A 25665-nucleotide genomic window follows, 5' to 3' on the forward strand; every position below is an offset into this window, starting at 1 on the left:
TGCAACAATTAACTCTGTTATGGTAGTGTTAATAGTGCTTTAATTATATCCCGGATAACTAATATGCAAATGGTAAGATTTGCTTATGTTGTATTGGACGTACACAAGGTTTTTTTACAAATTTTAGGAAAAAAAAAAGTTGTCTTCTTTGTATTACCAATGCATGTCTTCATGTCCATTGAAGCCATGAATCCATCAAAACACAGGCAACGGTATTCTCCAGGGATGTTAGTGCATTGTCCACCATCACAGATATCAGGATTATCCTCACATTCATCAATGTCTAGTGAAGTAACACAAGAAATGTCAAGTGAAATGCATTAATTTGACGAATTTGCAAAATAACTTCACTACAAACTCACAAATTGCTGAAGTTACTTAACGGGTAGTATCGCTGGAGAGCTGCATGACTTACTGAATTACTCCAGCACTGTTTTTTTTGTAAACCATCATCTGCAGTTCCTTGTTTCTACATCTCTAAAAAACTCTGTTGCTCAAAGATTCTAATTTTCAAAGGCAGTAAAATTTATTGAGACAAGTCGTAACCTTAATGATTTTTAGTACTTAATCAGACCCTTGGAGATTAACAGCAGAAATAGTAGCCTATCTTATGATGTGAAATACTTGAAACTCTGCACTCAATTGCCAGAACTTTACTATGTTAAATGCAGGTACATTGCAGGACTCCCATGCAAACAGGAAAGTCATAACCTACAGGCTAAGCACCATCAGCCATCCCCTGGCTGTGCTCTGCTGCTGGAGTCCAAAAGCAGAACAGAAGCTTGTTGGGATTTACACTGGGTGGCCAACTCTTCAATCCTGCACCATCTAACCTGCCTGGGTTTCAGCATTGCCCACTGGCTACAGTGGAAATATGAAGCAGCAGACATCAAACAATGCAAGATACAGCTTTAAATAAGAATACATTGTTTGTTCTAGGGTATCATTATTTATATTAGTTGATTTGACTCTTTCCATTTTTATATTTTAATAATTAAAGTTAATAATTTAATATTTGTATTTACAAACAAACCTGATCTCCTACGTTTCACTGAGTTACGTTTGGGTGAGTGCTCAGTGTAAACAATCACATGTCAATAAAATTGATCTCCCGATGGCTCAGCACTTCAACTCACCCTCCCATTCCGAATCCGACCTTTCTGTCCTGAGCCTCCTCCATGGCCAGAGTGAGGACCACCGTAAATTGGAGGAGCAACACCTCATATTTTGCTTGGACAGTTTGCACCCCAGCGATATGAACATTGACCTCTCTAATTTCAGATAGTCCTTACTTTCTTCTCCCCTTCCCAGCTCTCCCTCAGCCCTCTGGATTCACCTCTTCCTTTCTTCTTCCTGCCCCCTCCACCCTCACATCAGTCTGAAGAAGGGTTTCGACCCGAAACCTTGCCTATTTCCTTCGCTCCATAGATGCTGCCTCACCCGCTGAGTTTCTCCAGCATTCTTGTCTACCTTCAATAAAATTCAGGCACTTTTTGTGGGTCATCTCCGAATCATTTAAACCCACTAAGAGTTCATCATGACAGACTAAAATAAAATACCCTCTCCATTTACCTGCACATGTTCTTTTATCTGGCATCAGAGCATAACCTTCAATACAACTGCATTCATAGCTGCCTTCTGAATTCGTACAATGTGTGTCACAGCCTCCATACATGATTGTACATTCATCAATATCTATAATATGAAGCAAGTGATTACAAAAAAAGCCACAATTAGGATTTTTGAATGATATACATTAGACATTCAGAATACAGTGTATATACTTATTTCATTATATTAAATAGTTGTATAAAGGGGTAAACCCCAGAGTGCTTTACAACATCAAAATTGAAAAAGGTAGGGTCAACATTTCCAGATTCTCTTCTTGAACTTCAGCAGGAATGCCTAATTCCAAAGCAGAGTGGGACAAGCCATTTATAAAAGAGAAGGTGACCCTGGTTGATACCAAAGTTACATTTTGAGAAGGTACATTTAAAGAATGGGAAAGAGCACGTTAAAGTATCTACAAAATATTTTGTTCATTTATAGATTACTGGATAGAGTATTTACATATGAAACATTGATAACAAAGGAGTGGTGACATTTGTTTGCTGGTCGGTGTTTGACCTGATGTGAACAGAGTCAATGCTGAGGACTGCCAATCGTTCCTATCTGTACATCATTGCGCTGCCAGTCCCAGTTCATTCGTGCTGCCAGTACGATGAGATATATCCAGGAGATTTTGACGAGAATCTGGCAAACACTAATTGAGTGCCTTATGGGCCTGTCCCACTTACGCAACTTTTTCAGCGACTGCCAGCATCCCTCATAGGTCGTTGCAAGTTGCCAAAAAAATTCAACGTGTCGAAAATCCAGCGGCGACCAAAAAGACGCTACGACTCATTGGGCGACTGAGGAGACGACTCACTACCACACAGGCGACACCCTGGCGACATGTCGTGGGGTGAAGCCTGTATGGTCGTGAGTAGTTGCCCAAAGAGTCGTACCTTGTTCGGGTCGCCGCTGGATTATCAAAATTTTCGGCGTCCTGCAACGACCTATGCCGGCAGTCGCCGAAAAAGTCGCGTAAGTGGGACAGACCCATGACTCTTGATAACCAGTCAGCGGTCCCCAAATATATACTCTGTGGCAAGGTCAGTGGGTTAGTAGCAATTTTAGCTTCAAACCCAGAATTTGATACCAGGTACTCCTCTTATTTAAGAGAATACTTCTTGATACAAGTAACTAGCTTGCTAGAGTTTCAGAGATTACGAATATGGATCAGGAGTCACATATAGGCCAGAAAAGTAAGAGCAGCAATTATTTTTCAACAATCCAACAGACACCAGTCTAATAATTAGGACATAAACCCTATTGAACTTAAAAAATCTAAATGATTTAGTTTATTGTATTCAAATTCTCAGCTGTGGTGATAGTTAAATAGGGAGTGGAGAGTTCTGCATTTTTAATCACGTTAAATTAAGATTGTCCATCATAATCAGATGGAGAGGCATTAATAGAGGCAGAGCAGGTTTGTCGTTCTACCGTTGCTAATGTTTGATAGGAAAATGAGATACATTTAATCTAAAGTCAAACTGAATATTTTATGATCGATAGATACTTATTCAAAATAAAGTTCCCTCTGGAAATTTTCCTCTCTGGAGCAATGTTTTGACAGAGCAGAACATCTAGCCATCCATACAAGTATAATCCACAGCCTAGGTCCATTGAACATGCACACAGCAGGGTCCTAGGTATTTCTCAAATCATAACGACTGCTTCGAGTGTAAAGGAAAAGCCTGGTTGTGACAGTAGCACACTTAAAAACTACCATGTGAGATGGTGTGGCAGAATACAAATTGTCCCCTTGTCTATACCTCATTTACTTTCCTGAGAATGAGAATTAAGAGAGAAGGATTGGAAACTGAAATGAGAGAAAAGGTGCAATCCCTCAAGCCTGCTGTGACTTATGAAATTCCTAGGACGTAGCTGATAATAGTCAATAGACAATAGGTACAGGATGTCTTGGATTCATGTGGTGCCACAGTATCGTGAAAATTAAGAGTTCCAGGTGTGGGTGAAAGACGATTCAGAATATTAAAAATTCATCTCCTTGTGGCGATTGAATAAACTCCCTCCTGCTCTCCCTCTTCACATTTCTTTCCTTCACTATTCTCTTTACCTGTCTTTCACTCACGCTCACTAGTCTATCCTTCACTTTCTACAACCTCTTTTTCCTTTTTCTCCTTTTACTTTTCTCTTTAAAGAAAAAAGGAAGTTGTACAGAGAATGTAATATGTACCACTGTATTGTACTTACTTCTAATAAATAATTTAAAAAAAAGAAAATCAAAAAAGACAATAGGTGCAGGAGTAGGCCCTTCGGCCCTTTGAGCCAGCACCGCCATGCGATGTGATCATGGCTGATCATCCACAATCAGTACCATGTTCCTGCCTTCTCTCCATATCCCCTGACACCACTATCTTTAAGAACCCTATCTAGCTCTCTCATGAAAGTGTCCAGAGAACTAGCCTCCACCTTCTCTGAGGCAGAGAATTCCACAGACTCACAACTCTCTGTGTGAAAACGTGTTTCCTCATCTCCGTTCTAAATGGCTTGCCCCTTATTCTTAAACTGTGGCCCCTGGTTCTGGACTTCCCCAACGTCTGGAACATGTTTCCTGCCTCTAGCGTGTCCAAACCCTTAATCATCTTGTTTCAATAATATCCCCTCATCCTTCTAAATTCCAGAGTATACAAGCCCAGCCACTCCATTCACTCAGCAAATGACAGACAGTCCCACCATCCCGGGAATTAACCTTGTGAACCTACGCTGCACTCCCTCAATAGCAAGAATGTCCTTCCTCAAATTTGGAGACCAAAACTGCACACAATACTGCAGGTGTGCTCTCATTAGGGCCCTGAACAACTACAGAAGGACCTCTTTGCTCCGAAACTCAACTAAGCACAAGCAGAGCCCATCTGTGTACAGCAAAAGAAAAATAAGACCTGTGTATGATCTGACATGGGATGGCCACATGCTGCCAATTTTGGAGTTTATTTCTAAAATGGACCAATCTGAATATGGCTCCATTTGCACATTAAAACCATAGGCTGGCACATGTATTTATTGTTCAAGAAATAAGAATTTGATTTGACTGCAAAGATTTTTGCAACCAGAAATTAGGGAGGTGCAGGTGAATTTGTTCCTCGGAAAGCAATATCAGGATAGCAACAAATAACTTTAATTTTAAGCAACTCATTCAGCATTTTTAAAGTAACAAGACACAGCAATGAAAAAGCAGTTGCTGATATATTGGATGGTAAAACGGTATAATCTAACAAAAATTGAGTACACCTCTTACCTACACAGCCTTGCCTGTCTGGGGTAGCCTGATATCCAGAGATGCAAGCACACTGATAGGTTCCAATCATATTGACACACTTGCCATTTCTGCAAAGGTTGTCACTGAGGGAACACTCATCAATATCTGAAAAAAAGGAAGTAGAAAATTTCACATATAGCAGAGAAGTGTTCAAGTTCAAAATGAGATTTTGAAACTAAATTCTGGCCAAAAGTCAGAATTATCTCCTATGAGTATTGTGTTATATTTATCTTACCAACACAGCCACTGCCATCTGGAGTAAGCTCGTGCCCTGGAGGGCAAATGCACCTATAGCTGCCTTCTGTATTTATACAAGTGCCACCTCGGCACAGCAGTGGGTTTCTCTCACATTCATCAATATCTGTGGAAGGAAAGAAAAGATAATATCATGAAATGTGCTTGAGATGCCAAAGCAGTTGAATCAAAATGTACAATCTCCTGGCCCACTGCATTATTCAATTGCCATAAGTCTTATGTTACAGTTGTACAAGGAGTAGCTGAGGCCACATTTGGAGTATTGTGCTCGCCTTTGGTCACCCTGCTATAGGAAGGATGTCATTAAGCTGCTAAGAGTGCAGAGAAAATTTACGAGATGAGGTCAGGACTTGAGGGCCTGAGCTATAGGGTGAGGATGGGCAGGCTAGGACTTTATTCCTTGGATTGCAGCAGGCCCGAGTGGTGATCTTACAGAGTATAAAACAATGAAGGGTACAGATAGATTCTTTTACCCAGGGTAAGGGGATCAAAAATGTTAGGACACCAGTATAAGATGAGAGGGGCTAAATAGAACATGAACCTGAGGGACAACGTTTTCACTTAGAGGGTGAATGGTGCATAGAATGAGCTGCCAGGTGAGGCAGGTACTGTAACAGCATTTAAGGCACTGGGGAGGTACAAAGGTAGAAAAGGTTGAGAGTGATATGGGGCCAAACACTGGCAAATGGGTCTAGCATAGATTGGGCATCTTGGACGTAATAGATGAGTTGAGCCAAAGGGTCTGTTTCCGTCCTGTATGACAGTCATTCTTACTGTCATTTACCAACAGAAGCCAATAAAAATGAAAAGAATACAACAAATGATTGTTACAATATGTTTCACAGGAACCCATCATAATTAAGTTGCTACTATATGCAGCATAGAAGACCATAGAATTGTTGACACGGGCATGAGGCAGTTGAAAGGGGCTATCCAAGCCCAAACACACCTTCCAGTATTTGGTCTGCTGTTGCAGCTCTTCCTATACATGCCCAAGTACCCTGATAAGAGGTTTTGCCTCCACCATCTTTTCAGGAATTGAGTCCACCACATTAGTTGAAAAAATGTCCACATCTCCTCCCTAAACCATTTAAAGCTCAAACTTATGTTCAGATCCATACTAAAACTAGTTGAGGTTGTCAACATAAATACATTTTCTAAATTGATGATTACCAGTAGCTATAAAATATTTGCTTCAATGACCAATGCACATTGAACAAATGGCTGACTATAAAAGAGCATTAAAGTATGGAGCTACTGGGATAGATCTTCCCTCAGCAGCTATTCCTCCAAGATGGCGCTGACTGCAGAAGGCACAGAGTGAAGTCGTTGAATAATTCAAGAGAGCTGACTGCTCTGTCTATGGTGAGTGTGTTTGTTGGACGTTATTTAAAGCACGTTTTTGCTTCAGCAGCAGCCACGGCAGGAGGCTTTAAACGTTTGAATCATTCGATTTACACACTGTATGTTCATCACGTTCTGAAGTTACTTGGCATTTTAGTATTGGTTGTGTGTGAGTGATTGAGTGTGTGAGTGAGTGTGTGTGTGTGGCTGTGAGTGAGTGTGTGTGTGTCTGTGTGTGTGTGTCTGAGTGTGTGTGTGTGAGTCTGTGAGTGTGCGTGTGTGTGTGTGTGTGTGTGTGTGTGTGTGTGTGAGAGTCTGCGTGTGTGTATGGGGGTTGCACATAAGGTCTCCGGGTGAAAGGGCTTGACGAACGAAACCGCACAATCCATCTGGAGGACATCGCAGCTTCCGGTATGTGTTGTTAATACACAAAACGCGTACTTTCCTACCTGTTAAAAACCGCCAAAATGGTGCATTTTTGCACTGTAAATAATTGTGGAAGTCAGGGTAACCTTGAGAGACATCTATACTACTTCAGAATTCCAAAAGTGAAGAGAAATGAAGGTAAAGAGCAGCGAAAGCTGAATGGACAACAACAGCTAAAGTGCTTGGCGAACATTGGCCGTGCAGATATCGAGATTGAAAATATTGGGAATTATCGCGTTTGCTCACTGCATTTCATCAACAGTAAGGCATTATTTGTGTTTTTTCTTGATTCCTTGGGTATCTAAAAAGTTTCAGAAGTGATAAATCTGGCTGTAAAATTTTTAAATCGCCCATGGTTCTGAAGTGGGTTTTTACATGCAAAAAGAAAAAAACGCTTCTGAAGCTAAATTTATCATTAAAAAATCTCCAGACTTACGAGTGGTGTGTGGAAAAGTGAGTTTTCTATCATTATGGTATTGAGATGTATATTTTGGCAAATAATAAAATGTCCTGACAGCTTAAACACCCACTCCCTTTCAATAGGATATTGTTAATTTGCTGAGGTTGATTATGTCCAATTAACAGCTAACAATTATGCAATTCCTTGGCTTTCATCAGAGTAAAATGTAATTCAAAGCCCATGTACTGTTTGCGATTTTTTTTAAGGATACTGCCAGCCCTTCAGCTCCGAGTTACTGAACTGCCAGCCCACCAGCCGTGAGCGACTGCACTGCCAGCCCACCAGCCGTAAGTGACTGCACTGCCAGCCCACCAGCCGTGAGTGACTGCACTGCCAACCCACCAGCTGTCACTGACTGACTGCCAGCCCACCAGCCATGAGTGACTGAACTGCCAGCCCATCAGCCGTGAGTAAGTGAACTGCCAGCCCACCAGCTGTAAGTGACTGAAGAGCCAGCCCAATAATCCATTCAGTCCATCCTCTCCCCCATCTCTCTCTCACAGAGTCTGTCACCTGTTTTGGGCAGAATTTCTGGCAGTTTCTCAGCTGCCAGTCTGCCAGGTCAGAGTGACTGTACTGCCAGGCCTCAGTGACTGAGCTGCCTTGTCTCAGTGACTGTGCTGCCAGCCCAAGAATCCATTCGGCCCACAATGTCCATACTAGCCCTCTGCAAACCAGTCCCTTCGGCCCACAACACCCATACTAGCGCAACAGAAAGCCCACCCCCACTGGCCAGCAATATTGGAATTGGTGGAGAGGTGGAATATTGCGTTGGGTGACCAGCCTTCCAGTGTAATGCTAGGACCCAACTGGTCCCATTTAGTCTAGTATGTTCTATTACTACATTATTAGACACTTTCAGCGAATAAAATTGTTAAAGTAAAGCATAAATAGACTTACCCATACAATTCTTCATCATCATAAATCCACTCTCAAAGCCTTCAAAGCACTCACACTCAAAGCTTCCAGGGGTATTGACACAAGTTCCATTCCCACAGAGGTCAGGAGAGATGCGACATTCATCAATGTCTTATTAAAGTAGAAAATAAAACATATTCAGGAATTATAACGAAATAATGAAAATCAATAAGAATTTGTTTCACTGCTGCACAATCTTTATATATTTTTTGTTTTAACATAACTCCTGCATCTCCGCGGGAGAAAAGTAAATTACAACAAAAGGTACGTCCAGTGGTTGAACATATCGCAGGTCAGTGAAACCATATGAAATAATATAATTAGCAATTAAAGCCCTGTCCCACGGTACGAGTTCATTCCAAGAGCTCTGCCGAGTTTGCCCTGATTCGAACTCGGAGATTTACGGTAATGGCCACTCGTTGGTACTCGGGGCTCTCATGGACATTTTTCAACATGTTGAAAAATCTTCACGAGTCTTCCCGTGCTTACCAGCCTTTAGCGAGTCTGCCCGAGTACCTGCCGTTAGCGTTACAAGCTGCTAAGAGACGTCCCCGAGCTCCGACGTACCCACTACGTTCATTCTCCGTGCTTACCACAAGTTTGATTTTTTTTTTTAACTCGGGAGAGCTCTTGGAATGAACTCGTACCGTGGAACAGTGCTATAAGGATGCAGGTAGACAAAAGTGTATTTGAGGCACTCAAAGACACCTGGACCATTTCCGACACTTCCCTACCATTTCTTGACCTCACTATCTCCATCGCTGGTGATGAAGTCTATCATCCACTATCCAACATAAACCCACCATCCACTATAAACCCACTGACTCTCATGGCTATCTAGGCTACTCTTCTTCCCACCCTGCTTCCCGTAAGGACTCCATCCCCTACTCCCAATTCCTCCATCTACGCCGCATCTGTTCCCAGGATGAGGTGTTCCACACCAGGGCATCGGAAATGTCCTCATTCTTCGGGGAAAGGGGATTCCCCTCCCCTACTATAGATGAGGCTCTCACCAGGGTCTCTTCCATACCCTGTAACACTGCTCTCTCTTCCCATCCTCCTCCGTCATTTTCGCCACCTCCAACGTGGCCCCACCACTCGCCACATCTTCCCATCTCCCCCCGTCTGCTTCCGCAAAGAACGCTCCATCCGTAACTCCCTGGTCAATTCTTCCCTTCCCACCCGTACCACCCCCTCCCTGGGCACTTTCCCTTGCAACCGCAAGAGATGCTACACTTGTCGCTTTACCTCCCCCCTCGACTCCATTCAAGGACCCAAGCAGTCGTTCCAGGTGCAACAGAGGTTCACCTGCATCTCCTCCAACCTCATCTATTGCATCCGCTGCTCTAGATGTCAGCTGATCTACATCGGTGAGACCAAGCGTAGGCTTGGCGATCGTGTCGCCGAACACCTCCGCTCGGTCCGCATTAACCAACCTGATCTCCCGGTGGCTCAGCACTTCAACTCCCCCTCCCATTCCGAATCCGATCTCTCTCTCCTGGGCCTCCTCCATGGCCAGAGTGAGTAATAGGAAGTGCAGCACCTCATATTCCGCTTGGGCAGTCCGCACCCTAGCGGCATAAACATTGAATTCTCCAATTTCCAGTAGCCCTTGCTGTCTCCTCCCCTTCTCAGCTCTCCCTCAGCCCTCGGGCTCCTCCTCTTCCTTTTTCCTTTCTTCTCCCCGCCCCCAAACCCCCCCCCCCCCCCCCCCCCTACATCGGTCTGAAGAAGGGGTTTGGCCCGAAACGTTGCCTATTTCTTTCGCTCCATAGATGCTGCTGCACCCACTAAGTTTCTCCAGCACTTTTGTCTACCTTCGATTTTCCAGCATCTGCAGTTCCTTCTTAAACACTATAAGTATGCAGCCTTCTTTAGTTGGAAAGTCTGTATGAGGCACTCCAGAAGGCATTTCAAACAAATCTCAGCAATGCACCACATTGAATATTTTGAAAAGCAAGATGGGGAAAAACAAGCTTGATATTCAAATTCATCTTGCTGGATTTTGTTACAATCTTCATTCATGCTATAACATATCTTATCATTGTAAATTCTGTGTGGAGCATAACAATGAAAAGACTTAAAATTACACGTTAATTTTCATCAAGTAAAATTAGACAATTTTAATTAAATTTAATTATTTAATGTATTAATATAAAATTATTTTCAAATCATATCATTTAAATATTAATTAAATTGTCTGAAATCACAACTCATAAGACCATGTATAATAAATGTTTAAAATGTGCACTTGATTACATTTATAGATGTAATATTGTGATAATGTCCTTACATCGCCAATGAATTGCACTGTTTGCAGTGTGTTCTACCCATTTAATTTTTAACCAATTTCTGTTGTTTGAATTTGCGATGTGCCTAAAAGGTATTTTAGTTGTGACAATTTCCTACTCGTGTTGCTCAGAGTCAAAGTTGAGTCTATTGCCATAGGCATACATACGATGAGATGCTCATATAATGAAAATATTGCGTGCAGCAGCATCACTAGCAGAACTCAGAAAAATACACACACAAAAAAAATTATACATAAATACATTTTACATAAAATTCTGCAGGACAGTAAAAAGAAAACAAAGTATGCAAAAAAAACAAGACAGTGCAAAACACAATTGGAAAAAAAGTCCACTGTAGTGGACCACAGTGTAACATCATCAAGGGAGGATGAAGACTGTGTGGGTTGAATTGAGAAACTGATATTTGAGGTAAACTGTTCGTCTTTTGGATTTCTGTACCTCCTGCCTAATGTTATTTGTGTATGCTCTGCATATGCTGTCAGTTGGGTTTATGTTATTTATTATATTTGTAGTGTTCATATTGTTAACACTGGTCATATGGCTCATGTTATCTTACCTGTGCAGTTCCTTTCCTCCATATCCAGAGCAAATCCACTGTCACATTTACACCTAAAACTGCCAATGGTGTTCCTGCATTTTCCATTAACGCAGAGGCTGTGGAACATTTTGCATTCATTGACATCTAGAAGAACAACAATGAATAATTTGAAGAGCACAAAGTTGTAGTGAATAGTATATGACGATTCTGGATAATAACTGGATTCATAGTAGTTTACATCAGCAGATAAATATTCTGTGCTTTTGTAATGTAGTAATTTTATAACATTAAAATTGCTATATTTTGACATAAAGATATTGAACATGAGGTCAGACCATTGAACGTTATATAGAGTGTACTTTTTAATTTTATCTTTTTCACTTTAATCTCTCTTTTATTTAAATTTAAGAATTAATTATGTTTTCTTTTCCAGACATGACCTTTATTGGGAGAAGTAGTGCCTTTTGTCCATACCTTTATGAAATGGTCTTCCTGTTAGAATGTCACCTCTATTGGCAAACCCTGGACCTCTTGGACAAATAAGCTCATACTCCTTAGTGCCAGGATTAGGGCATTCGTCACAGTCCAAACCCCAGGCAGATCCAATTGAGCAACAGCAGGCATCCATTCGGAATCTTCCAGGAACTGGCACTGTACATTCATCTTCATCCCACTTCAGGTAGCAATGTTCAAGGCGGATATCTGCAAAGATATTACAAACCAATAAGAGTATTGTCCCACACAGGACCCATAATATCCTCCTGAACCAAAATTCTGACAGCATTTGAAGTTATTTTCGAGTACAGTAGATTTGCTCTCATCTGTATTTGGAGGTGAAGGACAAACCAGCATAATTCAGAATTGACTTGAATTTTGAATGTGAAGTATAAATGGCCAGAGAATTACTTCTATTTCTAAATAGAAGATACTGCATTGGAACATTCTTTCGTTGACTGAGTCCACAACGACCATCAATCATCCATTTATACTAGTTCTAAGTTATACCACTTTCACATCCACTCACTACACACTCGGGGCAATTTTACAGAGGGAATTAACATACAAACACTCATGTCTTTGGGATGTGTGAGGAAACAGGAGCACCCAGAGGAAACACACATGGTCACAGGGAGAACGTGCGAACTTCACAGATAGCGCCGAGGTCAGGACCTGGATCTCTGACGCAGCAGATCTACAGGAGCCACTGTGCCGCTGATTTATTGCTTCTCCCATTTTGTAGTTAAAACATAGCATACATTTACAGTTGTATACAGTTTCAATGTTTCTTCAATGTGGGTGCACTTAGTTTGGTTGCACAGTTCAGGTGCTATTAAGTGTAGTTTGAAGGAATTAAACTCCTAAAGTTCTTGGTAAAACATCAGGTAAGAACTACAGGTGAAAGTTCATTTCCTCCTATAGAAATTTGTCATAATTCCAGAAATGGTCAGTTAGCTGACAGAATTGGGCTGAGATGGATTCCCAGTTTACGTCTCTGAACTGCATCAGTTTTCTGTACCATTTCCAGCGCTTCTACCTGTCCACTTTGTCATTCTCCATTTTTCACTTCTGTTTAAAAATGAAACATCTACTTTTCACATCAGCTTCTGTCTACTAATTTATCTACTAATGTAGGAAGTACCCTGCTTGTTCTAAAGTTATCTTGGCCTTCAGAGCAATGTACCGATCCCAAAGGAATTATGCATTGCCATGCCCAGACAACAAAGTTGAAGAGATGAGAAACAAATAAGATATCATGGTTATTTCTGGTTAATTTTGCTTTATGGAGCAACATAAAACTAGAGGTGAACATTGTGCACTGATGATATATATGTCAACAGAGTGAAAATAATTTGGCATACACACAAATATCAACTTCCACCGAGTTGAAAACAGAAATTACTTCACTCACTTTCATAAAATAGATGGGAAAATCAATGGGTATGAAGTTTAAATGCGCTCCAAAGTGGTACATATTCGGAACATTACCCTGGCACATACGTTCATTTTAGTGCCCTGTTTTATGTATATGACTCATTATTTCTCCGGAAAAATATACTAACAGGTGCCTATTAATCTTCAGCCAGACAATAGGCCATCGCAATACTCCACTCACTTCAACAAAAGTCTTGCTCCCTCTCCAAAAATCCCCACCACCACCTTCACACAACATGTTCCTTTACCCTAAACCATTTTACTGCTTCATCTGCGAATGAACTCGGTGCTGAAGATTGAAAGTGCATTCTATTCCTAGGACCAGCACAAAGTGATGTTCTGGAATGAAAAAGCAAGTCTAAGCCCCAGTCGACTGCTGATAGCTATCAATTTCAAAAGCTACCAAGAGTTAACCCAACATCTCCCTCTCTGTCGAAAGTTTGTAGCTTTGAAATTGTGCACACGGGTTTATTTTGGAGCTTTAGAGCCCACAAAAAAATCTGTTAAACTGGAATAGGGCATTATAAAACTACAATAGTAGATATCCAAATAAAAAATGTTTATATTAGAGTAGAAAATGATTTGTTTTTCCTACATCTTCTTCTGTACTCTAAATACAACAGCATGGATTGACATTCTGGCTGGCTTGATGCTCTTTTATATACTATAATTACAGATAAATGAAAATCCAGGGGTTAACATCCATCTTTTGATGAAGCTGGCCACCTGAAACAATTCCTGCACATTGGCTTTGCTACAGAATGTAATGCTACTACCAGGTTCCCACTTGAATTATAATGTTGGCAACCCTTGTACTATGTGGGATGGGGTTATGTTCCTAGAAATTTGTCCATATCATGACTTTCAATAATGTGAAAAAGGGTCACTTACACTTCTGTCAAGAAATAAGAGTAGAAAAAATTAAAGTTATTTTTTCCACAAAAAAAGAGAACATTTTAATTTGTATCTCAAATGTTTGGGTTGTGATTTTTGAATTCTGGAAAGGTTAATGTCCATCTCCACAGGAGCAAGGGTACAGACTACCTAGGAAACCAGCAAACCAACTCCTGCATTAAAATATTTGTTATAAATGTTGGATGCAATGTGTAGCGTTCTATTCCTTGAATTATGTCTTCCACACATTTCTATGAACTAAAGCAGTAACCGTGCCTCTGGCAACAGCCTACATGTATAAAATAGATAACCTAATCCATATGTTTTACAGTCAAATCACTAATCATAGGGTTTAAGCTTGAGTAGAAAATGAACTATGTACACTATGAGAACAATGTGTGCTTTGCTTATCAAATTTTGGCATACAGAAATTAACAAGTAAAAAATTCAAGTTACACAAACCTCTATTATATTTAAATGATGGTATATAATTTATTTCTTACCCACACAAACACGACCTGTGCTGTCTCTGGTCAATCCTTCAGGACACTCACATTGGAAGGACCCTTGAGTATTGACACATCTCCCATTTGGGCAAATACCAGGAAAGATTGTGCATTCATTCACATCTGTCCAAAGAAGAAAGAGAGTGAAAAACTTGATGCTTCTTTCTTCTGGCTTATTACACATAATTTAAAAAAGATAGTCAAAGCAAATGCACAAACATATTAGTGGTATAGAAATGTGTTAATAATCCCATGTCTTCAATGGGAGCAATTGTCAGAAATGGAGCTCAATGTGGATGATGATTCACATCTACTACAAACCCACTGACTCCCATGGCCATCTGGACTACACTTCTTCCCACCCTGCTTCCTGTAAGGACTCTTTCCCCACCTCCCAATTCTTCCATCTACGCCACATCTGCACCCAGGATGAGGTGTTCCAAACCAGGGAATCGGAGATGTCCTCATTCTTTACGGAACGGGGGTTCTCCTCTTCGACTATAGATGAGGCTCTCACCAGGGTCTCTTCTATGCTACACTTGTCGCTTTACCTCCCCCCTTGACAACATCCAAGGACCTAAGCAGTCTTTTCAGGTTTGGTAGAGGTTCACCTACACCTCCTCCAACCTCATCTATTGCATCTTGCTGCTCTAGGTGTCAACTGCTCTACATCGATGAGACCAAGTGGAGGCTTGGCGATCGCTTCGCCCAACACATCTCCACAGTTTGCATTAATCAACCTGAAGTCCCGGTGGCTCAGCACTTCAACTCCCCCTCCCATTCCGAATCCGCCCTTTCTGTCCTGGGCCTCCTCCATGGCTAGAGTGAGTCCAATCACAAATTGGAGGAGCAGCACCTCATATTTCACTTGGGTAGTTTACACCCCAGCAGTATGAACATTGACTTCTTCAATTTCAGGTAGTCCTTGCTTTCTCCCTCCTTCCCAGCTCGCCCACAGCCCACTGTCTCTGCCTCTTCTTCCTGCCACCCCCACCCCCACATCAGTCCGCCAAGAAGGGTCTCGACTCGAAACTTCACCTATTCCTTCTCTCCATAGATGCTGCCTCACCCGCTGAGTTTCTCCAGCATTTTTTTCTGCCTATGATGATTCACAGGATTGATTGAAAAATAGAGCATGGTAACAGGCCCCTTCAGTCCACCTATCCACACTAGTTCGAGGTTATTCCACTTTCTCATCCACTCCCTACACACTAGGGGCAATTTTACAGAGGCCAATTAACTGTTAACAGAATTTGCATTGCATGCAAGGCCATAAAATATATTTGACTCCTTATGAATATTTAATAAAAGATTTGTTCTTTCAAAAGTTCAGTGGGTGAAATATTCCCTGCGGTATGATAGCAATCTAATAGACGAGGAAGGTGTTTATTTTGATTCTTCTTCAAAGAGGAGTTGGGTCGCAACAAGGTTAGGTTTGAGTTTTGTTTATGATCCTGTTTGTAATGTTTGTATTCATTTAAACATCGTAAAATTAAAAAAATAATATTAAATCTATGGCTATTCAGAACATTGATGGATTTGACAGTTTGCTTGTTACTGCCTTGTATTTGAGGTACTATGCAGCTAGCTGTAATTCTAGAATCAACTGCCTTCTTTTTCACACAATACCAAATAAAACAGAAAAGATACACCAAAAAACGCTGGAGTAAGAATAAGGAATAAGAAAAGAAATGTGTGACGTTTCAGGTCAAGACCTTTCTTCAGTCTGAAGAAGGGTCTCGACCTGAAATGTCACCCATTTCTTCCCATTACCTATTCCTTTTCTCCAGAAACGCTGCCTGATCCATTGCCTTCCTCCAGCATGTTGTGTCTATCTTCAATGTAAACCGGCATCTGTGGATACTTCTTACACAGAAAAAGAAGAGATTTTTAATGTTTCTGCCAGGTGGTAATTTTTTTCTGCCAGTTCTTTGTGCCAATTAAGCTCTGTTCTTTGTGCCAATCACACTGACATGATTCATTGGGAATAAAGTGACATTCTGGCACAGCAGAACATCATGGGGCTGCCACATTTGTTGGGGTTGGGGGCATGGGTGTGCTGATATGGGTGGCTAGGATTGTCTGCTTTAGTTACTTTCTTCTACTTTTTCAAGAAATGATACATAACCATTTCAACACGTCTGAAAGAATTTATCTGCAGCATCAGTTATTTTTTCCACGCTTGTGTCAAAACGGTGGAAAATCTATTAAGAAATGTGAAACCTGGTGGTCCTCAAAATGAATCGGCTTAAACATTTGCCAGATAAGTCCATTTCTGCTTTCTCCCACGGCTCAATGAAATATGATGGCAAAAATGGTTTTATTAATTCCATTTGTCTCAGAATTTTCATTACACATTGCATTCATTTTGCATTTCAGATCCTGCAATATAATCTACAATGAAACTTCAGAGAAGTACTGACGAAGTTCAACATTTTCATTGCCATGTCGCATTTGTGATGTTAAAATGAAACATAATCTTCTCTCTCATATAACATCCCATGACAGCTTCTGAGGAAAAGCCGGCTGGATTTTTTCTCATAACATCCTGAACATAGATTACCTATGAGGCTTTTTACGATGTCATGAAAATGTAAGAGTTACATTTGCAACTACTGAAATCCATTCCAGAACATTTTTCGATGTTAAACACAGTGATTTTTATTGTTCTGAACCACATAAGCATCCTGTAAAAATTAGGTGGCTGCCCAGCGAACAATTGTTGAGTTTCAATTTTAACCAACTCTGCGGAAGCAGGGTAACAATAGCTGCCTGAATTTGGTTGATTCTTTTCTAAATGCAAGAACAGACCAAATGGCAAATCATCTGAAACCTTGTTTCACCACCTTGAAACCATCAGTCTGAAGAAGGGCCTCGTCCCGAAACATCCCCCATTCCTTCTCTCCAGAGATGCTGCCTGACCCGCTGAGTTACTCCAGCATTTTGTGTTTACCTTCTCATCTGAAACCTTCTTGTGTCCACACAGACTGATACAGCAACACTATTTCAAAGATACTTCATGGGAAGGAACCATTTATGATGGTGATACAAGAATTGCAGATACTGGAATCTGTAACAAAAAAATTGCTGGAGGATCGCAGCAGGTCAAGCTGGATCAGTTGAGACAAAATTGACAGACGACGTTTCGAGACCCTTTATTGCATTTATGATGTGTTTAATCTATCTAATTTGTCACATAAATGAAAGGTCTGAATTTTTTCTATTGCTCTAGTATGTGTTTCTAAGTCAAATCATCTTAAAGGTTTGTCATTTTCTTACCTTCACAGGACACACCCTTAACCCTTGCATAACCTCTTGGACAGGCACTATCTGTAAGGAAAGATACACATCCAAGTTCAAAATCCCCTTTGATTTTGCATTGAATTGTTGAAGAACAATTAGTTTAATGTTCTGACAAAAGCAAAACACTGCAGAGAATAAAAATTCTACAATTAATAAGAACGTTTTTGGCAAATGAAATCACATTTCTCAAGGGAAGCTGCCATTCATAACTATTAATCTGAATATTGGGGACACTGCCCATGTACAGTGCAGGACAAACTCTGCCCAGCAAACGACCACCTACCTTCATCAGTCTACCTACAGTCATCAGAAAAGTGAAAGATGTCATTTCAACCATAATATCAAGTGGCATTTATTCATCAATAATCTGTTCATTGATGCCCAGTTTGGGTATTGATACGACTAATCAGTTCCGGAATTCTTCACATCAAGGGTGGCATGGTGGCACAGCAGTAAAGTTGCTGCTTTACAGTGCTTGCTGTGCCGGAGACTCTGGTTCGATCCTGACTATGGATGCTGTCTGTACGGAGTTTGTACGTTCTCCCCGTGTCCTGTGTGGGCTTTCTCCAAATTCTCGCTTTTCTCCCACACTCCAAAGATGTACAGGTTTGTAAGTTAATTGGCTTGATAAATGTAAAAAATTGTCCCTAGTGACCATGACTGGTCGGCATGGACCCGGTGGGCCGAAGGGCCTGTTTCCGTGCATAAACTCTAAACTAAACATCATTGGTCTAAGCATGGATCACTTAGCAGAATTCCAAATGAATGGATCACTTGGCTGAATTCCAAATGAGGTCAGAGTGACTGACCCTGGCACAAGGCAGGTTCTGACCAAATGTGGCATCAACGAGTCCTGGTAAAACTAATGTCACCGGGCACCATAGGAAAACCACCTCTATTGGTAGAAGTCATATTCCACGTAAAGAAAAAAAAATTATGACGGTTGGAGGATAATTTTTTCAGCCCTGGGATGAATTTCACTATAGGGATTTCACTACGGGTGTTCCTCTGGGTAGTATTGCAAGTCCTACATTTTCAGGGATTGAACAATGATGTGGGAATGTTTGTTGATGATTTCACAGCTCCTTATCGAATGAAGTTGTCCATGCCTGCTTGGGTTGATTTGTGGCAAGTAACAGGTAGGTTTAGAAGTATATGGGCAAAATGGGACAAATGGGACAAGCTTAGATGAGGCATCGTTTGGCCGGTGTCTATTTCCGTACTGTCTGACTGTCATACCGCAGAAGAGCCAAGTGATACTGAACCCCAATGAAAGAAAGATTACCTACCCAGCAAGCCTTGAATTTCAATAGCTAAATCTTCTACCATTTACATCCTGGGGTTCACCACTGACCCGAATATCAATCAGACCAACCTCATAAATATTGTGGACAAATCAGCAAATCAAAGCTGGGTATTCTGTGGCAAGTGATCCACCACCTGACATCCCTAGCCCTTCTCCAAAGCACAACAGCAAAATGATGGCCTGGATAAGCACAGCTCCTACAAAGTTTGACACAATAGCATTGTAAGTTTAATTTAATTTAGAGATGAGTTTAGTTTACAGTGGGGAAACAGGTGCTTCGTCCCACTGAGTCAGCGCCGACCAGCAAATCCCCACATATTAACACCGTCCTACACAAACTAGGGACAATTTACAATTATACCAAGGCAATTAACTGACAAACCTGTACGTATTTGGAATGTGGGAGGAAACCCGAGGTCCCACAGAAAACCAACGCAGATCACGGGGAGAATATACAAACTCCATACAGGCAGCACCCGTAGTGAAGATCGAACCCAGGTATCTGGCGGCTTCAGGCGACAATTCAACCGCAGCGCCACCATGCCACCCTAAAAGCTCTCAGGAAGGACTGCAGCGATTCAAGAAGGCTGCTCACCAAATCCTTCCCAAAGGCAATAAATGCTGCTTGCCAGTGGCAAACATATTTGAATACTAAATATATATGAATAAAGAAAATAACTTTCCAATAACATTTTTGTTCATTTGGTACAATATTCCTTAATGTACAACAGAAGGGCCTATTAACATACCTGCATAGTGCACATTGTTTGAGCAGGTAATCAAAAGCAGGGTAGAGACCTGCTGAGATTTACCACTGTCCACCCTCTCTTCAAATTAAGCTCGCACTTCGAATAGATGGTGAAGATTTCAACTTAATTTGGAAGTTTTCTTCCGATAGCAAGTTAGGATTTGAAGTTAACAACGGGCGACAGACTGAAGACAAGTAAGGGAAGGTTGTGGTTCCACGCTAAAGTGAATATGGCAGCAAGAAAATGTTGAGCCAGGAAGGGCCCAAACAAGTACGCATTTTCACTCTTTCATTGAGGACAGGGATAGTAGTTTAACAGGTGTCCAACAAGTTCCTACTCTGACCTATAAATGGAGCAAATGAATTTCAATGTCAATAACTGTGAGGTGGCTTCTCGGGAGAAGGAATCAGAAATGAATAGCCGAACAGCCGTAAAGGTGCAAAGGGACCTAAAGGAACAGATTAAATTGGCAACACAAGAAACTGCAGATGTCGCAATCTGGAGCAAAACATAAAGTGCTGGAGGAACTCAGTGGTTCAGGCAGCATTGAAAGAGGGAATGGAAAGGCGAAGATTTAGATCAGGACCCTTATTCAGACTCGAGTCTGAAGAAGGTTTCTGACCTGAAACATCAACCGGAATATTCCCTCCACAGATGCGGCCTGATAGGTTCCTCCAGCACTTTGTGTTTTAAGGGCCTGTCCCACTTAGGCGATTTTTTAGGCGAGTGCAGGAGACTCTGCGCTTGCCTCATGATCACCACATGGTCGCCACATATTCACTGGTGTTCTCTGGTGAGTCTCGTTCATGGTCGCAAGGTGTTCCCACATTCTGGGAACTATTCACGGCCTCAGTATGGTCGCCGCAGATTTTTCAAAATGTTGAACATTTTTCTGTAGCCAAAAATTGATCGCCATGCAGAAAATCGATAATCCTGTCGTAGTAGATGCAGTTGTAGTGGGGTCGCCATGTAGTTATGGGTAGTCGAGGTAGTCGTAGGTAGTTTTAGTTAATTGCCTTTGCTGACCGGGCATTTTCACTGGCTTACTGGGGAAAAGAAAACGTAAGCACGAGTTTTCAGAACCAAGGATAACCGACCGGTAATGTTAAATGCCCGTCGAACTGCACAGCTGTGTATCGCTGGCTTATTAAAAGATGTCTGGCTTCTTAAAAGTGTCTCCACTCCTTCTTCCCCTTCTCAGCTCCTCACTCTTTTAAAGGACTTACTGTACGCTATGCTAGCCATCTTAACCTTCCTGTTCATCGCGGTGTGTGTCTGTATCACCTTGGCTTAGCACCGTGTGAATTTCAGACAGCGCTCCCCCGCTTGCCCTGGCCCCCGCCTTTGGTGTGTGTGTGTGTGTGTGTGTGTGTGTGTGTGTGTTGAATGTGTGTGTGTGTGTGTGTGTGTGTGTGTGTGTGTGTGTGTGTTTGTTGAATTGAATCGAATTGAAACTTATTACCATTTTGGTTATCAGATTGCATGGGACTTTCTTGCTTGGTAAGAGAGGATACTTAAAATTATGAAGGCACTTTGATTAGGTAGATGTAAAAATGGGATATAAAACAAGTCACCATAGCTACAAGAGAGTCATTAAGTATACTCAACCAATATGGAGGCAAACAGCATGTATACTTTTTAAAATAAAGTTGCACAAGATCAAGAATAACTTTCCAGTCTTCACTAACAATCTCATGATTCAACATTTCTGTGAGAACAAAGAACAGAAAATCTAACACACATTAAACAATTCTGTCTTACTAACATGGTGTACATTACCATTAAGGAAAATTCATTAGTGGTATCAATGCACTAAATTGAGTTAGCAGAGACATTTTATACAAAATAGCTAACATATTTATTACTAATAGAAGAACGCGTGGCATCAGAACATACACCATTTTCCCATAAAAAGTAGTATTAAAAAGCTCGAATAGGTGAAAAAAATGTTTAAGAGTTTAAAATAAAACAAGGGGAACTAACTATTCAGGTCAATTTACCAAATCCTGGTTTTATTATTGGTAAGAATACATTGCAAATAGAATTCTAAGTTTCAGGTTTGAAGGTAAGAGCTGGACAATGGTGGTAGAGGGATGTTTTTCAGGCTGGAGTGCCACAGTATCGGTGCTGGGTCCATTGTTCATTATGCATATTAGTGATTTGAATGTGAATATAAGTGACATTGACAGTAAGTTTGTGGGTAATACAAACTTGGCAGTGTAGCGAAGAATGAAGAGACTTATCTATGATTACAATGGGACCCTGATCAACTGAGCCAAAGAATGGTAGGTTGAATTTAATTTTGGGAGGTGTTGCTTTTTGGTAGGACAAACTCAGGGAAAGACTTGCACAATAAATGGTAGGGCCCTGGGGAGTATTGGAGAACAGAAACACCTAGGGATGCAGTTTAATAGTTCCATAAAAGTGGCAACCCCGACTGAATGGGCAAGGATGGCATTCGGGACAGTTGCCTTTGTCTGTCAGGCTATTGAGTGCAAGAGTTGTGACATCATGTTATAGTTGAAGACAACAATAGGAAGGTCACATTTGAAGTACTACGCAAGTTCTGGTCACCCTCCGATAGGAAGGATGGCAATAAACTGGTGCAAAAAAGATTTTATTATATCTTATACAGGGAGATCTTATATCTTATACAGTGGGAGATGGAGGCGAGCAGGATAAGTTTCCTCATTCGGGCAACCTATGATATCCTTCCTAGCCCAAAAAATCTCAACCAATGGGCAAAGATTCAACACCAGCCACATTTAGGCACATCCTCACTGGGTGGAGAGTTAAGCCTCTCCCAAGGACGGCACACCTGGAGACATAATCAAGTGCTCAAATGCCTGGCAGCGACTCTGGAATGCAGGAGAACAACCAACAATGCCCTGCCGCCCAGAACAACCCACCCAGTTTAGACAATTGCCTTTGTTCGGGAGGGGGAGAACAAAGGCAATGGAAAATTCCACCAAGGACCAGGTTTGGACAGCTGGAGGCAGCCCGGGATTGGCAGATGCTGGTGGATGTGGACCAACGGCTTACAGTTGCATCAGAGATAGCCATCACCAACTTGAGGCTTGATCTTGTGCTCTAGTCGAACTCTCAGCACATGGTGTATTTTGTGCAGCTCACAGTCCCTTGGGAGGATGCTGTGCAGGAAGCCTTCGAAAGAAAGAAACTGCGATATACAGAGCTTGCAGCGGAGGCAGAACAGCGGGGCTGGAGAGCTAAGATCTGCCCGGTAGAAGTTGGATGTCGAGGATTCCTGGCAACATCTACCTTAAGACTGATGAAGGACCTGGGGATCAGCGGACAAGCCCTACGCCAGGCCATCAAAGAAACATCACGGGTGGCATAGCGGAGCAGCCAGTGGCTCTGGCTGAAGAGGAAAGACCCCATTTGGTCTTCCACATAACCGACTAGACAGATGGTTCTGGGACGCCAGAATGCACCGCTGAGCCTACTGGAGACGTCGTGGGTTCAATCAGCGAAACATCGATGAAAGTAGGTGCCCACTTGATAACCCCAATGACATGTCTGCCTAGCCTTTCTCAACGTCGGAGGAGCATAGGTGGGTGCAGAAGGCTCCCATCACCATCGGGAATAAATTGATATTTGGCACTTTGAACTTTTAACATCTAGTCCTGTGTATTTGTAAACATTACTGGGTCTGCAGGGTATGAGTTAAGGAGGGTAGATTTTTATTTTCTGGAGCAGAGGTGGCTGAGGGCTTATCATGTAAAGGTTTATTAAGTTATGTGAAGCATAGGTAAGGTGAATTGTAAAAAGTATTTTCCCCAGGATATAGAAGTCTGAGAGCAGAGGGCATAGGAATACGACTCAAAGGAGTGGTGCCAAAATACAAAGGTTAATTCCAAATTAGTATTCTTCAATTTACAAATCTTGCACAGTTCAATTTTCATCACATTTTCAATGCAGTAAATGCCGTTGCTCTAATCCATTGTTTTCATTACCTAGTTCACAGCGCTCACAAGGACTTCCCCATGCAGCTCCCAGCGTAGCACAACATTCTGACTTCAACGTTGCTCCATTGATGTTTACTTCACAACGACTGTTTTGAATGTTCAACCAACAAGTTCCTTTCACGCTGTCTGTTGGAAATTGTGGGAAAATCCAAATAATTACACGAAATCTTGAGAATTTTCTACTGACAAATATCTCAGAATGTCCTGCACTTGAACCCATGTATAAGTGGGTACTTAACATAGCTTTCCCAGAGTTTAGGATGAGGCTATGTTGCTCTCCTGGCAATATATGTGTTTGCAATATTTCTGGGCTGGCCCTGTCTTAATCTGAAGAATTGTTTTTTCATAAAGGCTTGTTTGTATAAGGATCACTGAGCTTTCCCAGCCGTTTGTAATTTAACCACAAGGAACTGCACAAGACAGACTCAAACATACTTCTCTGGGAAGTATAAAGTTTCTGGTTATCAACTTCCCTCAACAGCAAAGCTATCAACTAGTATAATATTGGTGACAATTCAGTTAATGATTTCATATTTTAACTCTACTTATTTCATGTTTTGTCTTTCTTGCCTTATCTTAAAGTAATATTCAGGCTTTCTTTTTTTTTTCTCCCTGCAATTGCCTCATAGCCTGCCCTTGCAGTATCATACTCAGTTGTGATCACCATCATATAGGAAGCATGTAAAAGGCCGACAGAAAATGTATTAGCATGGGCACCAGAGTAAACTCAAACTTAAGCATTTTGAGATGGTGCCAAAAGCACAAGGAATGATTTCAAATGGTTGTTAATGTAATCCAAGAAATTAGTTTATGGAAGTAGCCTTCATTTTAAAATTCTGAACTATTCAATTGCCAGTAAGTTTTTATAATTGTAAATGTTTTTGTTCTTATCACAGTACTCGGAGGGCTATGGATGAAACAGTTCAGCTACAGTTTTACAAGGGATAACCTGGAGTTAACAGAATTGAGAAGTGAATGCAAAAGGAGTTAACAGTGAGACACTGTTTGCATTTGCAGATGGAAGATAGAACACACATGTGATATGATGGGCAAAAGAAATGAGGATGTAATCAACTTTTTAAAACACTGAAATATGGTCTGAAACTGTCTGTAAGAGTGGTAGCAGCAATTCAATCAGGTTTTCGAAATGGAATTGGATAGGCCTCGAGGGAAAATAATTGGTTCTATTGCAAGGACAGAGTAGGGGAATGGGACTGACTGGCTTGACAACAAAGAACTGGCATGGACTCAATGGAATGAATAGCCTCCTATGGTAATATAATGATTTTAGAAAAAAGTCCAACCTCAGCTGGATTTTCTTAATTTTTTTTTATGAAGGGAGACAAAGGAGTCTAGAAGCCACTGAAATAAAATGAGAATGTGATGGAAATATCCAGCAGGTCAGGCAGCATTCCATGGGGAAAGAAACAAAGTTAATGTTTCAGCTTAATTACCCTTCTCAGATGTCTATAAGCCTTTGGCAGCTTTATGAAGTTAGGTTATCCTATTCCTAATCTTTGGTGATTCTGTCCCATGAAGTAGTTATCAAAGATTTTATAATTTAATTTTAGTGGATTGGTATTTTAATACACTGCATCATTGTGCTGAGAATTGCTCGACTATAATTAAAACAGTACCTGGAGCTTCTAAAAGATCCATTGTGATCTGGCAATACAATCCGAGTCAGCCTTAAATGTATTCCAGACATTCATATAACACATCTTTGGCTTTCTGTGCAGAAGTAAAAAAATAAGAAAGACCACCCCTCTAATGAGTTTCAGAGTTGTGCCTATGTGAAACGACTCTCATCTATGTGGAGTCAATTATTCCAAAGACTATCTCAAAAAGATT

At 41.2% G+C, this 25665-nt stretch overlaps 1 protein-coding gene across 1 annotated transcript in view; it reads right to left on the reverse strand.

Annotated features, from left to right (window-relative positions):
• Window positions 1-25665, reverse strand: part of LOC129695673 (fibrillin-2-like) — a 296346-nt gene that overhangs the window by 94027 nt on the left and 176654 nt on the right. Inside the window, exons 21-30 of the mRNA XM_055632838.1 lie at window positions 23803-23940; window positions 17750-17800; window positions 14468-14593; window positions 11613-11840; window positions 11157-11282; window positions 8271-8399; window positions 5121-5246; window positions 4865-4990; window positions 1573-1695; window positions 158-283 (exon numbers count right to left, since the gene is read on the reverse strand). Coding sequence (XP_055488813.1) covers window positions 158-283; window positions 1573-1695; window positions 4865-4990; window positions 5121-5246; window positions 8271-8399; window positions 11157-11282; window positions 11613-11840; window positions 14468-14593; window positions 17750-17800; window positions 23803-23940 — 1299 coding nt within the window. The remainder of the gene's footprint in view (window positions 1-157; window positions 284-1572; window positions 1696-4864; window positions 4991-5120; window positions 5247-8270; window positions 8400-11156; window positions 11283-11612; window positions 11841-14467; window positions 14594-17749; window positions 17801-23802; window positions 23941-25665) is intronic.

The sequence above is a fragment of the Leucoraja erinacea genome, chromosome 3 (assembly GCF_028641065.1).
Source record: "Leucoraja erinacea ecotype New England chromosome 3, Leri_hhj_1, whole genome shotgun sequence".
NCBI lineage: Eukaryota > Metazoa > Chordata > Chondrichthyes > Rajiformes > Rajidae > Leucoraja > Leucoraja erinaceus.